We start from the raw sequence: 15,311 nt of genomic DNA, 5'->3' as shown, positions 1-15,311 counted from the left end.
TGTAAACTATATAATGGTTTATTCTATTGATGTCTTACAGAAATTAAGAAAATTACTTCGTTCTCCACTATGAAGATTAAACGTGCACTCTGTCGCCATCTGGTGGAAGGTGTAGAAATAAAACAATTTGCAGCAATTTGAAAGAGTTTTTCTCCATCATCGTCATCATAAACAACAAACAGAAAGAAAATGCTTTATTTTCAGAATACAGGCGCAAAGACTTGGATAAACTGTTGTGAAAGTTTGAATTAGAAAAAAAACAACAACACATAAAACATTGCTTCACAACAGTCTTTGGAATATTAGAGCTGTTTTGCCTTGTTTTGGTAAATGGTTGCGCAAAAGACTACAAGCATTCACTTCAGTTAAGGACACTTCAGACGTCTGATGCGTTTATACCGGAGTTCCTCTGAACGTCAAAGCGATATTGAGCAGCTTGGCTCCCAGCTCCGCCTGCCGCCCTGCAGGCAGGAACTCTGCGGACAGCTCTCTATAGGTGCTGCAGACTCTGCGCTCCTGAATGTCCTCTCTCTGAATGGCGTGTTTCCATCTGTGCCTGGCCTCCCCGTACAGCGCCACCAAACACCTCCTGGGAAGCCTTACGGCCACGCGTGTCACCCCCACCAGTCCGCGCTCTGGCACGCCCTCCTCCAGAGACATGGTGAGCACGGTGTCCGAGAGCATGTTGACCGTGACAAGCCTTTCCCCCCACAGCCACGAGTCGTCCAGGTGCGGATCGATGGCGGAGCCTCGCTGAGGGTGGTAGTCCAGGTTGCACTGCTCCACCGGTTGGAAGCCCTGCAGGTTTGGCTCCTGTTGCATCCGCAGCACCAGTTTCTGGCTCAAAGTAGGGAGTCCTTTGAAGTCTGCCAGACGCACTTTCTTTTTCTTGAAGTTCACCTTGGGACCATAGTCCTACAAACATACAACAGTTTGATTGGCTTCATTGACAAATCAACAGTGGTTCATAGATTTTGGGGCTAGGAAAGATGGAGTGTAACCTGTTTCCTTCGACCAGACTGTGACGGATTCCAAACATCCTGGTCCATGGAGCCAATCAGCTCCTTCTCCTCTTCCTCAGATATGAAGTTCTCCCATAGGAAGACACCAGGAAAAGAAAAAGATGCACCTTCTCCATCTTTGCAGACAGCGAGTTTTGTTTTAGCATCATAGAGGAAATGGTGCACAGTCTCCTTCCCAAAACACAAAACAATAAAGTTAAAGCTGCTGCCTTTCCTCCTTTACCAAAGGACGACTTTTAAATCTATTTTTATTTGTCGGCTTTAAATTAATTCAGTATAGTTACATGAACATTTCTGCCAGTGAGTGAAGAAGTTACAATGCTCACATCCCCGTCCACTATTAACTACACATTTATTACTAAAACTAGAGTGTAACTATATAAACTATGGTTATATAACGATCATGTCAATCTCAGCAGAGTTTAAAAAGTGAATATTATTTTGCAACAAATAAAAAATTCCAAAGACATAGTTAAAACCTTGAACCTTTTTACTAGACTTGTCACAATAACACATTTTGCTGGACAATAAATTGTCCCAGAAGTTACAGCAATAAACGACAATGTTGTTTGGGACCATTTTGGTAATGGAATAATAATGTAAGTTCGCTCTCTCAAAGGTCAATATACTTTCATTTCTGACGAACATTTAACATTGGAGCCTGAAGACATTTTAAATATCCAAAACAAATAAACAAAACAACAGAAACGACAAAATAAAATGAATTAGGAAGACTCTAAACAAAATTGTCCATCAGAAAGCGCCACATTGAAGACTTTTGTCAGTCCGGGAGAAAGAGAGAGCAACTCATCAATCATGCAAATGAAATCGCCGAGTTTGTTTTCACTTATCATGGGATTCATTGATTTAATTAAACCTATTAGCAACATTCTGTTTGTATTCAGAAAGTGAGACACGCGGGACATTAGTAACATAAAAAAAGAGATTACGCACACGTTTTGGTACAGTAAACATTTTGATTAATGACGCTATGTCCTGAGAAGGCTTCCGTAACTTGTCAATACTGTGCATTTATTAGAATAAGGTACATTATGGTTGATATGTTTGTACCTCCGGCTCCCTCGTCTCTGCCTGAGTTTTCCCTTTGTACTTTTCACATAGGAGACATCGTCGGATGCCTTTACAGCCGCATAAAGAAACACCATCATTGTTGATATCAGGCGCCATCATTGTTCTGGTGCTTCTTCTTCTTCTTCTTCTTCTTCTTCTTCTTCTTCTTCTTCTTTTTTTATTAGGAACTCACGAGCCACAGCAAAACAGAACGCGCCCCCTATTGACTGTATGTTTCAAAAGTTAAAAGAATTAAATTAAATTAAATTAAATTAAATTAAATTAAATTAAATTAAATTAAATTAAATTAAATTAAATTAAATTAAATTAAATTAAATTAAATTAAATTAAATTAAATTACCCTCCCAAAGAAATTTAGGAGCATAATTAAAACAAATATTTTTTTCTTTGACTTTAAGAGATTAAGTAATTTAAGATTTAAATAAATATAATTAACTCTCACGTTCAATGTTTTGACTTAAATCAATTTTGCATTAAGAGTTTAGGGAAAAGGGGAAAGGCATTTTAAAAAAATTAAGAGTAACGGGACACACATTTTATGCAATGAACATGCAATTAGGAAATGAATTAATAATTAATAGGAAATCAATCATTGGTAGAATTTTGGATCCCGTGATATTTTGTTTTACTATTTTGAACGAGAAAACTTTGAAAGATTGGGGGTAAATATGAGTAACAAATAAGATTTTTATTTTATTTTCAACAAGAAGCAGAAATAGTATTTACCTTGTTGTATTTACCTTGGTCACACATTTACCGAAATGCAGTTTGTGGTGAATTCTTCACATTCCTTTCAGTCAAAATACAGGGTGGAAAAAAAAAATACATCAGGGGCCACGCCCACCGGATGTAGACGCAGTGTCCCCGGGAAACTCAGTTTCCGGAGTGGTGTGGAGTGTTGCAGAAGCTGAGTGAGCTTTGGTAAGTAAATTAATCTATAAATCTTTGGAAATTATTAAGACATTTGTTATCCTGGAATTTCTTTATAAGAGACAGAAGCATGAAGCATAACTACAGGTTTATTGGGGTCGTTATTAATGTTAAATTAGGAAAGAAACTGAGCAGTTTGCGTTTCCAACGCGGTTAAATGGTATTGGTTGGTATTTGTAAAATACTTACCAACCAGGCCTTTAAATTTAACCACTGTACTTTTCTGCTCTTAACTGTATTAATCTCAAAGGTAGCGCAATGTTGATGAAAGTCTAATATTACTATTTAATCCTGGAATCTTCGGTGAAACATTAAAGCTCTATCAGTCCATTGTTGTTGTTATATATATATATATATATATACACATGATCTCTTTTCTTTAACTATAGATTAAACTATTTATGCAAATAGAAATCTAGAAGCAGACACTATTTCAAGCCTATTCTTTAAATCTGTCTGTCTTTATTTCCAAAATCTAACTGTTCCTGTAGATTAACGATGGAGAAAATTACAGAGAAGCTTCTATTGGAGAAAGGGTCTCCAAAAACCAACAAGTTGGAACAGATCGAAACTCTGAAGTGAGTAACATTTTCAATTTTTGCATGTTCTTCTATTAATTTACCACTGTGTCCTCGCTTTATCCAGATATTTAGATACAAAGTGAAGCTGCACTCAAAGAATCTCAATGTTATTCATTGACTTGCAGACCTACTTATTGTACCCTCTGAGTGCAGCACAGTTTGAAACATGGGAACTTTTATTGCTAGTAAAAGAAACAATCATGGAGGAACCTAAAGAGCAACACGCTGATTCTCTGCAACTTTAGTCCCTCATTTTAGCATCTCTAATGTTCCTTCAAAACTGTAGCTGTGGAGCGTCTTCCTTTTTCTATCAGAGACTTCAGTGTATGAATAAACTGCTACATGTGGGGTACCCCACGGCTTTGTTTTGGGTCCACTTCTTTTATTGCAAGATATACACGCACGTGGAAAAACTAACTGGCCTCTACTAAACTCTAAGCGCCGTTTGCACGTACATGTTGAAGGAATACAGGATGTAACTCTAGTCAAGTAAAGTAAAACGGACATATGCAACATTGTAGAGTCTATATCCCTGTGGAAACACCAATTTAAACGTATCAGATTTTTCTCAGTCTGTCTAAGATGGCGCTGAAGCTTGAGGACCTTCCTGTGAAGCTGCTGTCACGCCTGAGGTCGCTGGAGCGTTGGGATCTGTCTGGAAACAGGCTGCAAGAGTTCCCTAAGTGTTTGGAGCTGCCTGCGCTCCGGTACCTGGACCTGAGCGATAACCAGATGGAGGACGTCACCACCCTGAAGTCCCTCAGGGCTCTGGAAGAGCTCAAGATGGACGACAACCTTTATATCACTGTAAGCTTTCTGTCACGTTCAAAGGATTTTCTTTGGTTCTGTAATGTAACGGAAAGGCATATAAAAGTTACAAATGATTTAGCACGTCATTGAGATCATTTAGTACTTTATAACCCAGCAGAAAATTACTTGAAACTAAGAGAAAAATATGGACCGAAATTGGGGCCATAAAATGTGCTAAAATGTTTGAAACTGGGGAAAATTTTTTTTAAACTGAAATAAAAATTAAAAAAAAAAACCTTGAATCTGAAAAATAGTTTCTAAAATGTTTGAATTTCTGTTTTCAGGTCAAACATTATTAGATTTTTTTTTATTGCTTTTTTCTTTGTTTCAATATTTTTTCACTTTTAAATGACTTTTGTTTAATTTATTTTCAGTTTCAAAATGTATTCAAAACCTTTGTTGATCAGCAGATTTCCCCAGATCTTAGGAGGGATTTGGACCCAGAGACCTTCTCAATCCTTTTTGTTTCTGGGTAACTGAAAACTTCAGTTTGTGTGGAGACTGACCGGGCCTCTCCATGAGCATAATTTACTTCTGTAATATATATGCCCAATACGTAATGATAACAGGATGAAAATAAACATTGGTTGTCAACGTCATGTTGAAATGGCCGACACGGATATTCATGCAGACACGTTGTGCATCCCTGATTTAGATTTTAATTAACGCTTACGCTGCTGAGGGAAACTATAAATAAACAGTTAGAAATTTGATTTTAAAGAAATAAAATATGATCTTGTTGTGTGTAAGGTTGGCCAGCTTTGTCTTAATTTTGCTTGCTCTTGTGTTTCAGGTGAGTGATAATTACAAGCTGTTTGTGTTGCTGCCCAATCTGCGGATTTACAACAGCAAGGATGTCACTGCCACTGCCAACCGTTTGAGATACGTTTACAGCGACAACCTGAGGACCAGGGTATGAAAATGACGCATTAATGAAGGGAAATATCCATTGACATAAATGAAACCTATTGCTTCTGTTTTTAAATGATGATGACTTCATTTAGTAGATGGGGAAATCTACCACAACCAATTAGACCCTATGTAAAAAAAAAAAAAAGTAAAATAACTTTATCTTATTGTTGCAATTGTCAGGAAGTAATGACATGTTTATAAAAGAATAATCATTTGTTTTTGTCAATTTAGCGGTTTTCTAACTGGACATTCACGAGAGCAAAAATCAAACCCGTCACTTTTAAAAACTCACAGTGGTGACTGATCAAAGTTTAAGCTGTATTTTATTTTTCAAAAACTTTATTCCTAACAATGAACAACAACAAGACACAAAAGTGTTCACATAACAACAGAAGATTAGCCTGGGGAAGCATGAATAATTCAAATAATAATGTGAAGAAAATGACAGAGTCACAAAAAGAAAACAATAATTGTACATAATGGGACAGTAACTTCATGTAAAATAATTTCATACAACAGATTGTCCCTAACCTTTAAATTGGGAACAAACACATATATTGTTAAAACTCAAAAGCACCAGAGAAATTGGTGTAATTGCAAAATAAATACATATCTGCCGATGTCATCTTAAACAGCTGTGATTGGTGCAGAGAAAACGTTTGTGCGCATGAAAACAAAGGTCTAAAAAAAAGAGCAGAAGTTTTGAGTGCAAAGATATGAAATCATGCTATGTAATTGTAAATGAAAGCTCTTAACTTTTGGCAGTAAAATTCCTCCATAAACAAGCCAAACTGTGTGGAGTTGAGTAGAAGTGAACTGTTGCTAATGGAGAAACACTAACAACCGGTCTACAGCAGTAATCGTTGTGCCCATGTGCGTCTGCAGTCTGGTTCCTTTTGCACTACGTTTTGCTTTTGACTCTTTTTAGATGATTGCTGTTTGGGAGAGGAGCTTCAGTCTCCCGGATCCCGTCTCTGCTGAGAAGCTGTCTTCCCTCGAAGAGAAGTTTGTGAGCGCCGCTCGTAAGCAAGTTAAATTCGGCCCCAGTTCCGTGGCTGATTTCACCAAATGGAGGGTAAGTTCTGAAAGGTAAACACTTTCTGCAGCCATGATGGTCATTTTACCGCATGTTGGGATCTGCAGGTGGAAATTCTGGCTAAGGAGTATCTGCGCTCTCTGGCGGAACCGAAGGAGGACTCGGATGATGAAGCTCAAACTGAGAACAACGACGACACCGTAAGAACTGCATCAATACTCGTTCTTTATCGGATCTAGCTGCTTTAATGCTGCGTTTCAAACTTCATATTGGGTTTGTTTACCTCAGGATGTATCTGCACCCCCTAAGAGGAAACAGGTGGACGCAGCAGCAGACGCCTTCATCAGCCTGACACCCCGCAAAAAGCTGCGTGCCGACCTCCCTGAATCACCCGCTGAAAGCAGTCCTCGCAAATCCAGCCCCCGCCTCAAACCACTGACAGGCACCCAGAGCAGGATGAGTCCCCAGAAGCCGAACTGGGGTCCCTCAACCCCCAACAAGGCAGAGACGAGGGCAGAGACGCCCAGGAGGAGAGCCAAGGCCAAAGAGGTCAAAGAGGCGGAGCAGAAAGTAAACCTGAGCAGAGAGGAAGCGAAGGCTGCACAGCCTCACAGAAACGTTCATGTGCTGCCCATCATAAAGGCTTGCAACAAAACAAAGGTAATATAAGAACAGAGACGCTCCACTCTGTGTTTTTTTTTTGTTGAAGTACAACATGATAAACTATAGGTTTTTCCATGAACTCCGACCAGTTTCCCAGTCCCTGCTGAAGATATACATCCCCGTATTATGATGCTGCCACCACCATATCCCACAGTAGGGGGTCAGTGTGGTCAGAGTGACATCTTGGTGCTGAATGCAAAGATAGTTAACCTGTTGATGTTTATTTTATTACAAAGCCAAAGTTCAGTTGCAGCTTCAAGTTGTGAATTTTTTGTTTCCTCCGTGTTTGAACGTTTCTGATTTCTGCTCTTTTCTCCTCCTGCAGCCAGTCTCTCTGAAGCCACTACATGCTCTGCAGTGCCACAGTAAGCAGGACAGCCCAGACGACGTCTCCACCCAGCTGTGGGCCTGCGCCTTCCAGCCGCAGTCAGAGTCCAGTGGTACCGCCTCTTCTTTTTCCCTGATATTTTTCTAGATTAAACGGGGTATGAGAGCTTAAAATATTAAAAATGGAGCGACTGAATTCACCTCTCCTACTTCGACAGCAGGAAGCCGATTGGTGGCAACATGTGGAGGAGACTCGGTCTGCGTGATCGACTGTGAAACGGGGAAGGTGATGAAGAAGTACAAAGTTCCAGGAGAGGTACGTTTTATTTACAGCAGGGGTGTCCAAACGTTTTGTAGCACGGGCCAAAATTGTCGAGTCAAAATTTAATTTATTTTATTTTTGGATTTTGTTCATTGTAGATCAACAAACTTCCAAAAGAAAAATACAATTTTCCACATTTGCCATATTAAAAGTGCCATTTTCAAATTCTTTAGGACTTGGTTGAACGACCTTTTTCTCAGTTATAAAAGCAGGAGTTTTGAAAGAATTTCTTTCAAAGCTCTTCCTAATTTTAACTGAGTTAAAAAAATTTGCTGCAGCAAAGTGGGCTTTTCAGAAAAAGGCTCTGGATAGACATGACTCTACTTATAAAAATCTGGTCGTAAAAAGACGAATAATTAACATTTTCCATTGTAAGAAAATTAAGTCTGTAACAATATCAGGGCTGGAGGATATGGCTGAAAATATTCACGATATAAGCGTTTCTTATCTGTCAATATCGATAATTATTGATTAAATATCTGAAATACTGCCAAACCTTTCTGTTTTATCCACAGTTTTCATTTCACTCCATTGTTTAGTTTTTTAAGCAGTTCTGAGGCACAGAGGCAAAACCTTAAACTGCTGCTGCGCAAGTTACTCAACAGGTTGTTACTAGGTAACCAAAGCTGAGAGGAACTTGAAACTGCTTGTTACCCTGCAGGTTGTTGCTAGGTAACCAAGGAGTGAGTGAGCTAGTTGATACCACCAAACTCACTTAGGTGGCCAGGAGAGGTTGAGCGGCTAAATCCTTTCCTCTGCCTTCATCCCCCACAGTGCTGTGTGGTTCTGGATTGGAGTTCAGTGAAATGATTGTACTGAATTTCCTATCAAGACATATTATATAGTGATACTGATCATGTGTCTATCGCAATAAATATTGTTACTGATGTATTTGTCCAACTCTAACCTAATTAAAAAATAAAAAAATTAATAAAAAAAACTGTAAATTATCTTCATGCTTGTTACCCCTGACGACAGGAGTTCTTCTCCCTGGCCTGGACCACTGTGTTGATGTCCAGAGGTGGCAGCGCTCCGTCTCAGCCCTGCAGTGTCCTCGCCGCCGGCGGAAAGAGAGGACTCGTCAAGTTGATCCACCCCAGGAACAACATGGCGTACGGCGAGTTCAGAGCCAGCCGGAAGTCGCTGTCGGTGCTCCGCTTCAGCCACCGGCAGGGGAACTTCCTCTTCAGTGAGTTTTTACTGACCAGATGTCATTTCAAACCAAAAGAAAATGAAATCAGCAGGACAAAAGGTTTAAATAGGAAAGTGATTATCCAGACTGTCAGGCTTGAACATCCGACACGGTTTTAACATCCACCTCTTCATCATCATAGAGTTAGACGTTTTAATTCCCAGGTGAATTAAAAATTCCAAGGTGAGTTAAAAATAGCTGATATGCATCTCCTCGGTTGTGCATCTCGTGGATTTTTTACTAATAGTTACCGTAATTCAGCACGTGTGTGTGTGGGTGTGTGAGATGGGAATCCTTAATTTCTAATTTTGCTGGATTTGCAAATTAGCCAGGAACCCTTCGTACAAAATAAGAGCTGCTTGGTTTTATCATGTAACATTTTTTACTGAGCTGTCCTTGATTAAATAAACTTGAATAGAATAAATAAACAGCACATTTTAAATCAAGGGTGTCTGAAGTCTTTCATGGGGACCATTTGTGGCTCTTGAAATTATTTTGTTCGGCTCCTCACCACAAGTCAAGAATTTCCAAAAAATGGGAAATTGTCAATTTTTCTTCAATTAAGGCCCTTTTGAAGCCCATCTGAAGCCCCTTTTTATTTTTGGATCTTTTTTAATATTCAGATTTTATTTTAAAAAATGTTTATTGTTGAGTGGGTGCAATCAAAATAAAAAAAAAAACCCATCACAATAAACACATTTTTTCATTTAATGAATGTTGTGGGCCACCAGTAGTTAAAAAAGTTTGAACACAACTGTTTTAAATCATTCCTGCCTTGTTTAGTTGTCTTCTTAATTTTGCAGGGATTTGACTTTATTTTTCCCTTGAGTTTATCAGATTTTTATATAAATGCTCATTCTAGCCTCACCATTCAGATCTTTGTACATTTTACACACATCTCTGCTGTCAACAGCGCTCTGCCTCATTCAGTTTGGTTCCTCTTTATTTATTTTTGTCTTTTACCAACTTCAGCCTGTGTTTTCTTACAGCCGGCTCCTACGACAACAAAATAATCATGTGGGATATCGGAGGAGTGGACAAGCATTTCAACTTCAAAGTTGTGTAAGTTTGACTGAATGAAGTTCTTTTAACCCAAAATCATTTCTCCGGAACTTTCTCAGGTTTCATCGGGATTTTATGTGACGGATCAACATAAAGCAGTGTTGGAAGAGGAAACGGAACATCATGCATTTGATCCACATTTGTCAACGCGGTAACTGTTAGTCATGCGCTTTTATGCATGCTGGCTTTTTATGGAAGACTGGCAAGAAGAAAGACTTCCTGTCTGCAGTTTGAAACAAACCCAGAGAAAAAACACAGAATGGCAAGAAAATCAAACCAAATTAACCCTTCTGTCCTTGAAACATGGCTGAAACCGTGTTTCCATCAGTTTTTTATGCGCATTTTGAAGTATCGCGTTAGAAAATCTTGATGGAAATGGTAAAATTTGGAATAACTTCCCCCAGTTTCACAAAAAAAGTTTGATGTGGTTTTAGGCTGTTCCGAAAAAGGAGTTAATGCAGTAAAGATGAGATGGAAACACATTTGCAGAGTAAACTCCGATACAATGAACGCTCCCATCTACCTGTGGGTCTGTACCTTACCAGAGGCACAAAACCTCCAGCACACAGAGGCGAGGAGTCTCCATCTTTCTGAGGTGTATGCCAGTTTACAGCCATTCATACTTTTAACATTTGAAGAAATTTTGCTTAGTGTGGCCTGTTTGAATCGCTCTGAACTGGAAGATGGAAACATGACAAATTTCCTTCTTTTTTTTTTTCTTCGCTCAAAATTCACATCAGAGTTGGACAGAAACACAGCTGCTGATGAAATCTTGGTAGGTTGTAGCAAATTTTTCCAGATCCACAGATTAGAGATCCTTTCTCATCCATCAGGATGGGAAAAAGATCATATCCCCTACTCCAACATCTCCCTAAGTGTACAGCCATACAGAGATTTAAAGAAGAACTGCAAAAGCAAATGAGGTGGATTAGCAGAGCTTGACAATAACCGATGGTGTCATCCAGGACAAGTTGCTGTGGAATATCGTCTGAGGCTGTCATACAGCAACAATCTTCAGTCAGAGGCCTCATTAGATTCGTTGGAGGTCTAACTGCTACTGGAGGTTCATTCTTCTCAGAGCGACTGTTTGAAAATACTTGGATGATTGAGTTAATTTCACTTAATAAATAAAATGATTTGAACTGAATTTAAACTGTGGAACGATCCGAACCAGTCCAGATGTTTTTAAGGGCTTTTCTTGAACTCCCTTCTCGTCCTCCCTGCAGTCAGCTGCTGACGTTGGAGGTCGGCACCACTCCTCTGCACATCTGCCTGCCCCCGTCCTCCCCCGACACACACCTGCTGACGGCCTGCGAGGACGGCCTGCTCTGCTACAACACACAGCTGGGAGCCAACAGCACCACGAAGAGGTGAAGGAACTTTAGAGGTTCTAGGATTAATCAGGAAACGCGTTGCAAAGCTCCATGATGACCAGCCAGCACTGATTGTTGTTGGGTTTTTCTTATAAGGTCAAACAAAATGGAAATAACTTTCCCCGTTTATAAGATGGAGGACAAACAACACAACTACCACACTATTGATGGGTTGAGTTTTCTCACTGATGATGTAGTGGGTAAGTTAGATTTCTTCATTATCAGATGTAGTTCTGGTTAAAGACCACATGATGGTGCTGTAAGATGTAAGTAATTAATTCTTAGACAACTATAAATGGTTTAATAGTGTTTATTGTTCAATTTTATCCTGGTGGTTTGAGGTTCTGAGTTTAAAACACAAACTTCCCTTGTTTCTTTTTGCTGCCCGTGGGGGGCGCTACACCAGCCTCCAAGAGCCACACCCACGGGTCCATTTACCTGTGGAGCTGGAGTGGCACCAGGAGTCAGCGGCCGGACAAGAGGAGCGGGTCGGTGTGCGCCGTGGTTTTGGCTGAGCTGCAGTGGGCCGTCACCGACGTTCCGTACCTGTCTCTGAACACCTGCCCAGGTGAGTTCTGCTGGACCTGGCCGGATGACCCGTCTAGACGCTCCGGGGTTCCTACCGACTGGAAAACTCCAGGATCTGATCAGAGTTCAGATCTGGAGAGGAAAACAAAGGCTGAAGATAATGGTTCTGTTGGCCTCAGGCTTTTTCTCAAAGATTTATACCCATCCAGCCATCCATACTTTGGTTTGTCCAAAAATGTAATTTTAACATAATAACTGTGTTGGAACCCTAAATAAAGCAGTACCTGCCCTCTCTTTGCCACCGAGTGTCTTTATCCATTTGTTTTATAATTGGTTGGATTGTTTTTAATGTGCAACTGTAAATGTTTTGGCAAGGGTCTTCAGAAACCACATCTCAGGTGTCTCCAGCCCTTCAGGTCCGATGTCACATAATGCAATCATTAGCAGGACGCTGTAGAACCTGTAGAACCTTCTGTCATGTACAGTTAGAGAACATCAGCCCTCGAGGACTGGAGTTTGACATTCCTGATTTATTCGGTTGGCTGGATGTTTGGGGCCGGCTGCTGAATGTTCCTGGCTGTTTGTTTGTAGCAGAAGCACTAACTTCCTGCATGTGTCGTCTTCAGGACGGGCCTACATAGTTTGTGGTGACGACAAGGGACGAATATGGACTTATCACGTCACCAACCTCCAGAAGAACAGCGGTCAGATAGGGAAAACCATTCCACCCACTGAGGTATTTCATTTCTACTCCATTTTTTTCCTTTTTTCTCTCTCTGCCGACCTTGATAGACTACAGTAGAAGAGTCAGGAGGATAAACATCGCTTTGGTTTGAACAGTTGGTGCTTAAAGTAACGATATGCTATGCAAGCTTGTGGCAGAAATCTGAGAAGATGGTGGCTGGGCTGAACTGGAGCCAGATGGTGGAAGATCTCATCTAGTAAACAAGCAGGATGTAAACAAACCTTCTGCAGGCATCTGTCGACTGCTAAACGTTGTGTGCTAAAACAGATGGTTATTCACATTTTGGGTTGCTCAGATTACAACCCATAACCTAAAAAAACTGATTAATAATAACAAATATGGACCTACTGAACAGTTTGTCCAGTTATTTTTACGGTATATGAAGTCAATATTTGGTCTGGGCTCCTTTTGTAAGAATTACTGTCACAATGTAGCTTAGCATGGAGGGGGTCAGTCTGTTGTTTTACTGGGATGCTCATGAAATGCAAACTTCACTGTCATCTGAAAACAGGACTTTGGACCACTGAGCAAAAGTCCAGTTCTTTTTCTCCTGATCCTAAGTGAGAATTAACAGCTGTAACCAGTCTTTATCTTTGGCCGCACTCCAAACATTGTGAATCTGCCCCTGAACTCTTCAGTTAGCTTTACTGCAGTTTTCCCTTTTGCTTTTGCACTGTTTTCTACTGCACTTTTTCCTCCCACTCAGTTTTACACCGAGAGGGGTTGGCACCGCTAACGAAAAAGTTAGTTGTGCTAACCCTAAAGCACCAATCATAAATTTTAGTTCCGCTAATGCTAACGTGGTATTAGCATAAGCTAATGCTGAAGCGCTAGTTTCAATCATGTTGACACCCAACATGTTCCACAACATGGTATATCGCCCTCAGTCAGTCAAATTTGTTACTGCACACCTAACTATTCGGTTTCAGGAAGTGATTTTTTTTGGGACAGACAAAATTTTGTTCATGTTGTCAGTTTTATGGTTGTTGAGTATTGCTAACTCTGTTGCTAATTTTGCCAAAATGACCATGAATATAAACATCTGACTGCTTGAAGTAGGCATGAGTTTTCATGAGCTGTAATTAAAAGTAAGAAAAATAAACACTTTAAATATATCCCTCTTTGTGGCATTGGTCTGTTTATAATAAGGTTCATTTTCTTAACTGAATTAGTAAAATAAATGAAGCTTTGATGGTATTCTAAATTAAGATGCACCTCTTGGTATTAGTGGACTCAGTCATTGAATTCCATAAGTGTCTAAGAAAATGCAAATATTTGACATCAGACAATTTTAACATTTTTATTTATTTCAAAAGAAGAAATAACGTGAAGAATAAATAAATAATTTTAGGATATTCCATTTGCTCCAATGCGTTTTCTTGTTTCTCCAGGTGCTAGAATGGCCGACCCCGGTGAGGAAAGGCCTGGGCCGGATTGAGGGCCCCTCCATCAACAGTGTGGCGATGGACCCAGAGCTTCACTACCTGGTGGCGCTCACTGATAAGAACTTGGCGGTCATATGGAAGAGTGAGGTGTTGTCCCGAGGAACTTGAAATGTACCTCATTAACAACAACTTTCAAGCAGGTTTTCTTCTGTCTGAAAAGAGGTGGAAGTACCAGGTGTTGACATTTTCTTCCAAAAAAATGAATCAGTGATCTGTTGGAACATCAACATTTTATCCAGACTGCAAAGATCTTCATCCTTCCTCTTCTTCTTTAATGCCTTCAGGAAGTTGGCATGCTGCTCCCCATATTCAGAACATCTAATACAGTTACAGATTTGCTCTCTGGAAGACAATATCAGCTTGATTTTTAATAGCAGTTTTATAGTTTTTACCTGCTATTATTTGTATGCCTTGTTCGGTCAAACTAAAACACACAGATTGAGATTTAAAAATGTTTGCAGAAACTATCTGTGACTCAACTGTTGTCCAAAATTGACCATTAAAACACGTTACTCTTTGAGAATTGCTTGGATTTTTGCATTTTTGTTTCTGGTGACTTTGCAATTACAACATGAAGGTTTAGTTTGTGTGAGCTCCTCCTGGTGCTACTATTGCCATCAGAAGAAATGTTAACTATCCTTAGCATTCATGATAAGCTTTACTGATGGGGAGAAGAAAATGTGGGAAGGAGGGGGATCGACAGTGCATGATTGACAGCGCTAAGACCCTCCTCCTGGATCTGATCTAGTTGTTTCTAGTTAGTACTGGGAGAAGGAAGAGGAGCTTGATTATTGATTTTTTAAAATTATTATTATAAAAGCTACACAGTGCAGCTTTAAGTTTAATTTTTGGAAAATTTATTTATTTTTGGTCATATGCTGATGACACTAAGATATACCATCAGCTGAAGAATATTTTTTCTGCTTCATTAAAACCATTGTTTCTGTGTCTTATCGAAGTTGAAGCCTGGACGGCTTCAGATTTCCTCAACTTCAGTGAGAACAAGATTGAAGTAACAATGTTTACTACTGGTAATCACAATTATTCTCACATGGAGCATTCTTCACTTCCATCTTAAACATTTCAGGTTTATATTTAACTCTAACTTTATCTTCGGGAAAAACTGGTTTGTTTGTTTGTATAGCAATCTGTTTTGAACCCAGGCTTTTATCTAAAGTGAAATTATTTTTATATTTAAAAAAATTGGATTCTTCATTTAATTAACAAAATTATGGACAACGCAAACCATCCTGAATTTGAATTGAAATGAA

The 15,311-nt window shown here is 39.6% G+C and overlaps 2 protein-coding genes across 2 annotated transcripts; one reads left to right on the top strand and one right to left on the bottom strand.

Moving 5' to 3' along the window:
• Nucleotides 1–177: 177 nt before the first annotated feature.
• Nucleotides 178–2,246, bottom strand: alkbh4 (alkB homolog 4, lysine demethylase). Its single transcript, XM_023341972.1, has 3 exons — nt 2,094–2,246; nt 1,002–1,193; nt 178–915 (listed from the first exon to the last, which is right to left on the bottom strand). Exons 1-3 carry the CDS (start codon nt 2,211–2,213, stop codon nt 394–396), a joined length of 834 nt encoding a protein of 277 aa, XP_023197740.1. The 5' UTR covers nt 2,214–2,246; the 3' UTR covers nt 178–393.
• A 590-nt stretch (nt 2,247–2,836) lies between these two features.
• Nucleotides 2,837–14,563, top strand: lrwd1 (leucine rich repeats and WD repeat domain containing 1). Its single transcript, XM_005809876.2, has 16 exons — nt 2,837–3,035; nt 3,536–3,622; nt 4,198–4,432; nt 5,229–5,348; nt 6,276–6,422; nt 6,491–6,583; nt 6,672–7,043; nt 7,372–7,486; nt 7,592–7,689; nt 8,674–8,884; nt 9,877–9,949; nt 11,176–11,319; nt 11,419–11,522; nt 11,729–11,890; nt 12,477–12,586; nt 13,987–14,563. The coding sequence occupies exons 2-16, from the start codon at nt 3,543–3,545 to the stop codon at nt 14,146–14,148; spliced, it is 2,226 nt and encodes a 741-aa protein (XP_005809933.1). The 5' UTR covers nt 2,837–3,035; nt 3,536–3,542; the 3' UTR covers nt 14,149–14,563.
• The last annotated feature ends 748 nt before the right edge of the window (nt 14,564–15,311 follow it).

The sequence above is a fragment of the Xiphophorus maculatus genome, chromosome 11 (genome assembly GCF_002775205.1).
Source record: "Xiphophorus maculatus strain JP 163 A chromosome 11, X_maculatus-5.0-male, whole genome shotgun sequence".
Taxonomy (NCBI): Eukaryota; Metazoa; Chordata; class Actinopteri; order Cyprinodontiformes; family Poeciliidae; genus Xiphophorus; species Xiphophorus maculatus.
The sequence above is the reverse complement of the archived record's forward strand: the minus strand, read 5'-3'. Positions and strand labels throughout refer to the sequence as shown.

Excerpts from the sequence above, each read along its gene's own strand:
- alkbh4 (XM_023341972.1), bottom strand. The coding sequence starts at position 2,213 with ATGATGGCGCCTGATATCAACAATGATGGTGTTTCTTTATGCGGCTGT. Across the intron at positions 1,194-2,093 it reads CAGAGACGAGGGAGCCGGAG|GAGACTGTGCACCATTTCCT; the intron begins GTACAAACATAT and ends TGTTTTGGGAAG. Across the intron at positions 916-1,001 it reads AGTCTGGTCGAAGGAAACAG|GACTATGGTCCCAAGGTGAA; the intron begins GTTACACTCCAT and ends GTATGTTTGTAG.
- lrwd1 (XM_005809876.2), top strand. The coding sequence starts at position 3,543 with ATGGAGAAAATTACAGAGAAGCTTCTATTGGAGAAAGGGTCTCCAAAA. Across the intron at positions 4,433-5,228 it reads ACGACAACCTTTATATCACT|GTGAGTGATAATTACAAGCT; the intron begins GTAAGCTTTCTG and ends CTTGTGTTTCAG. Across the intron at positions 9,950-11,175 it reads CATTTCAACTTCAAAGTTGT|TCAGCTGCTGACGTTGGAGG; the intron begins GTAAGTTTGACT and ends TCCTCCCTGCAG.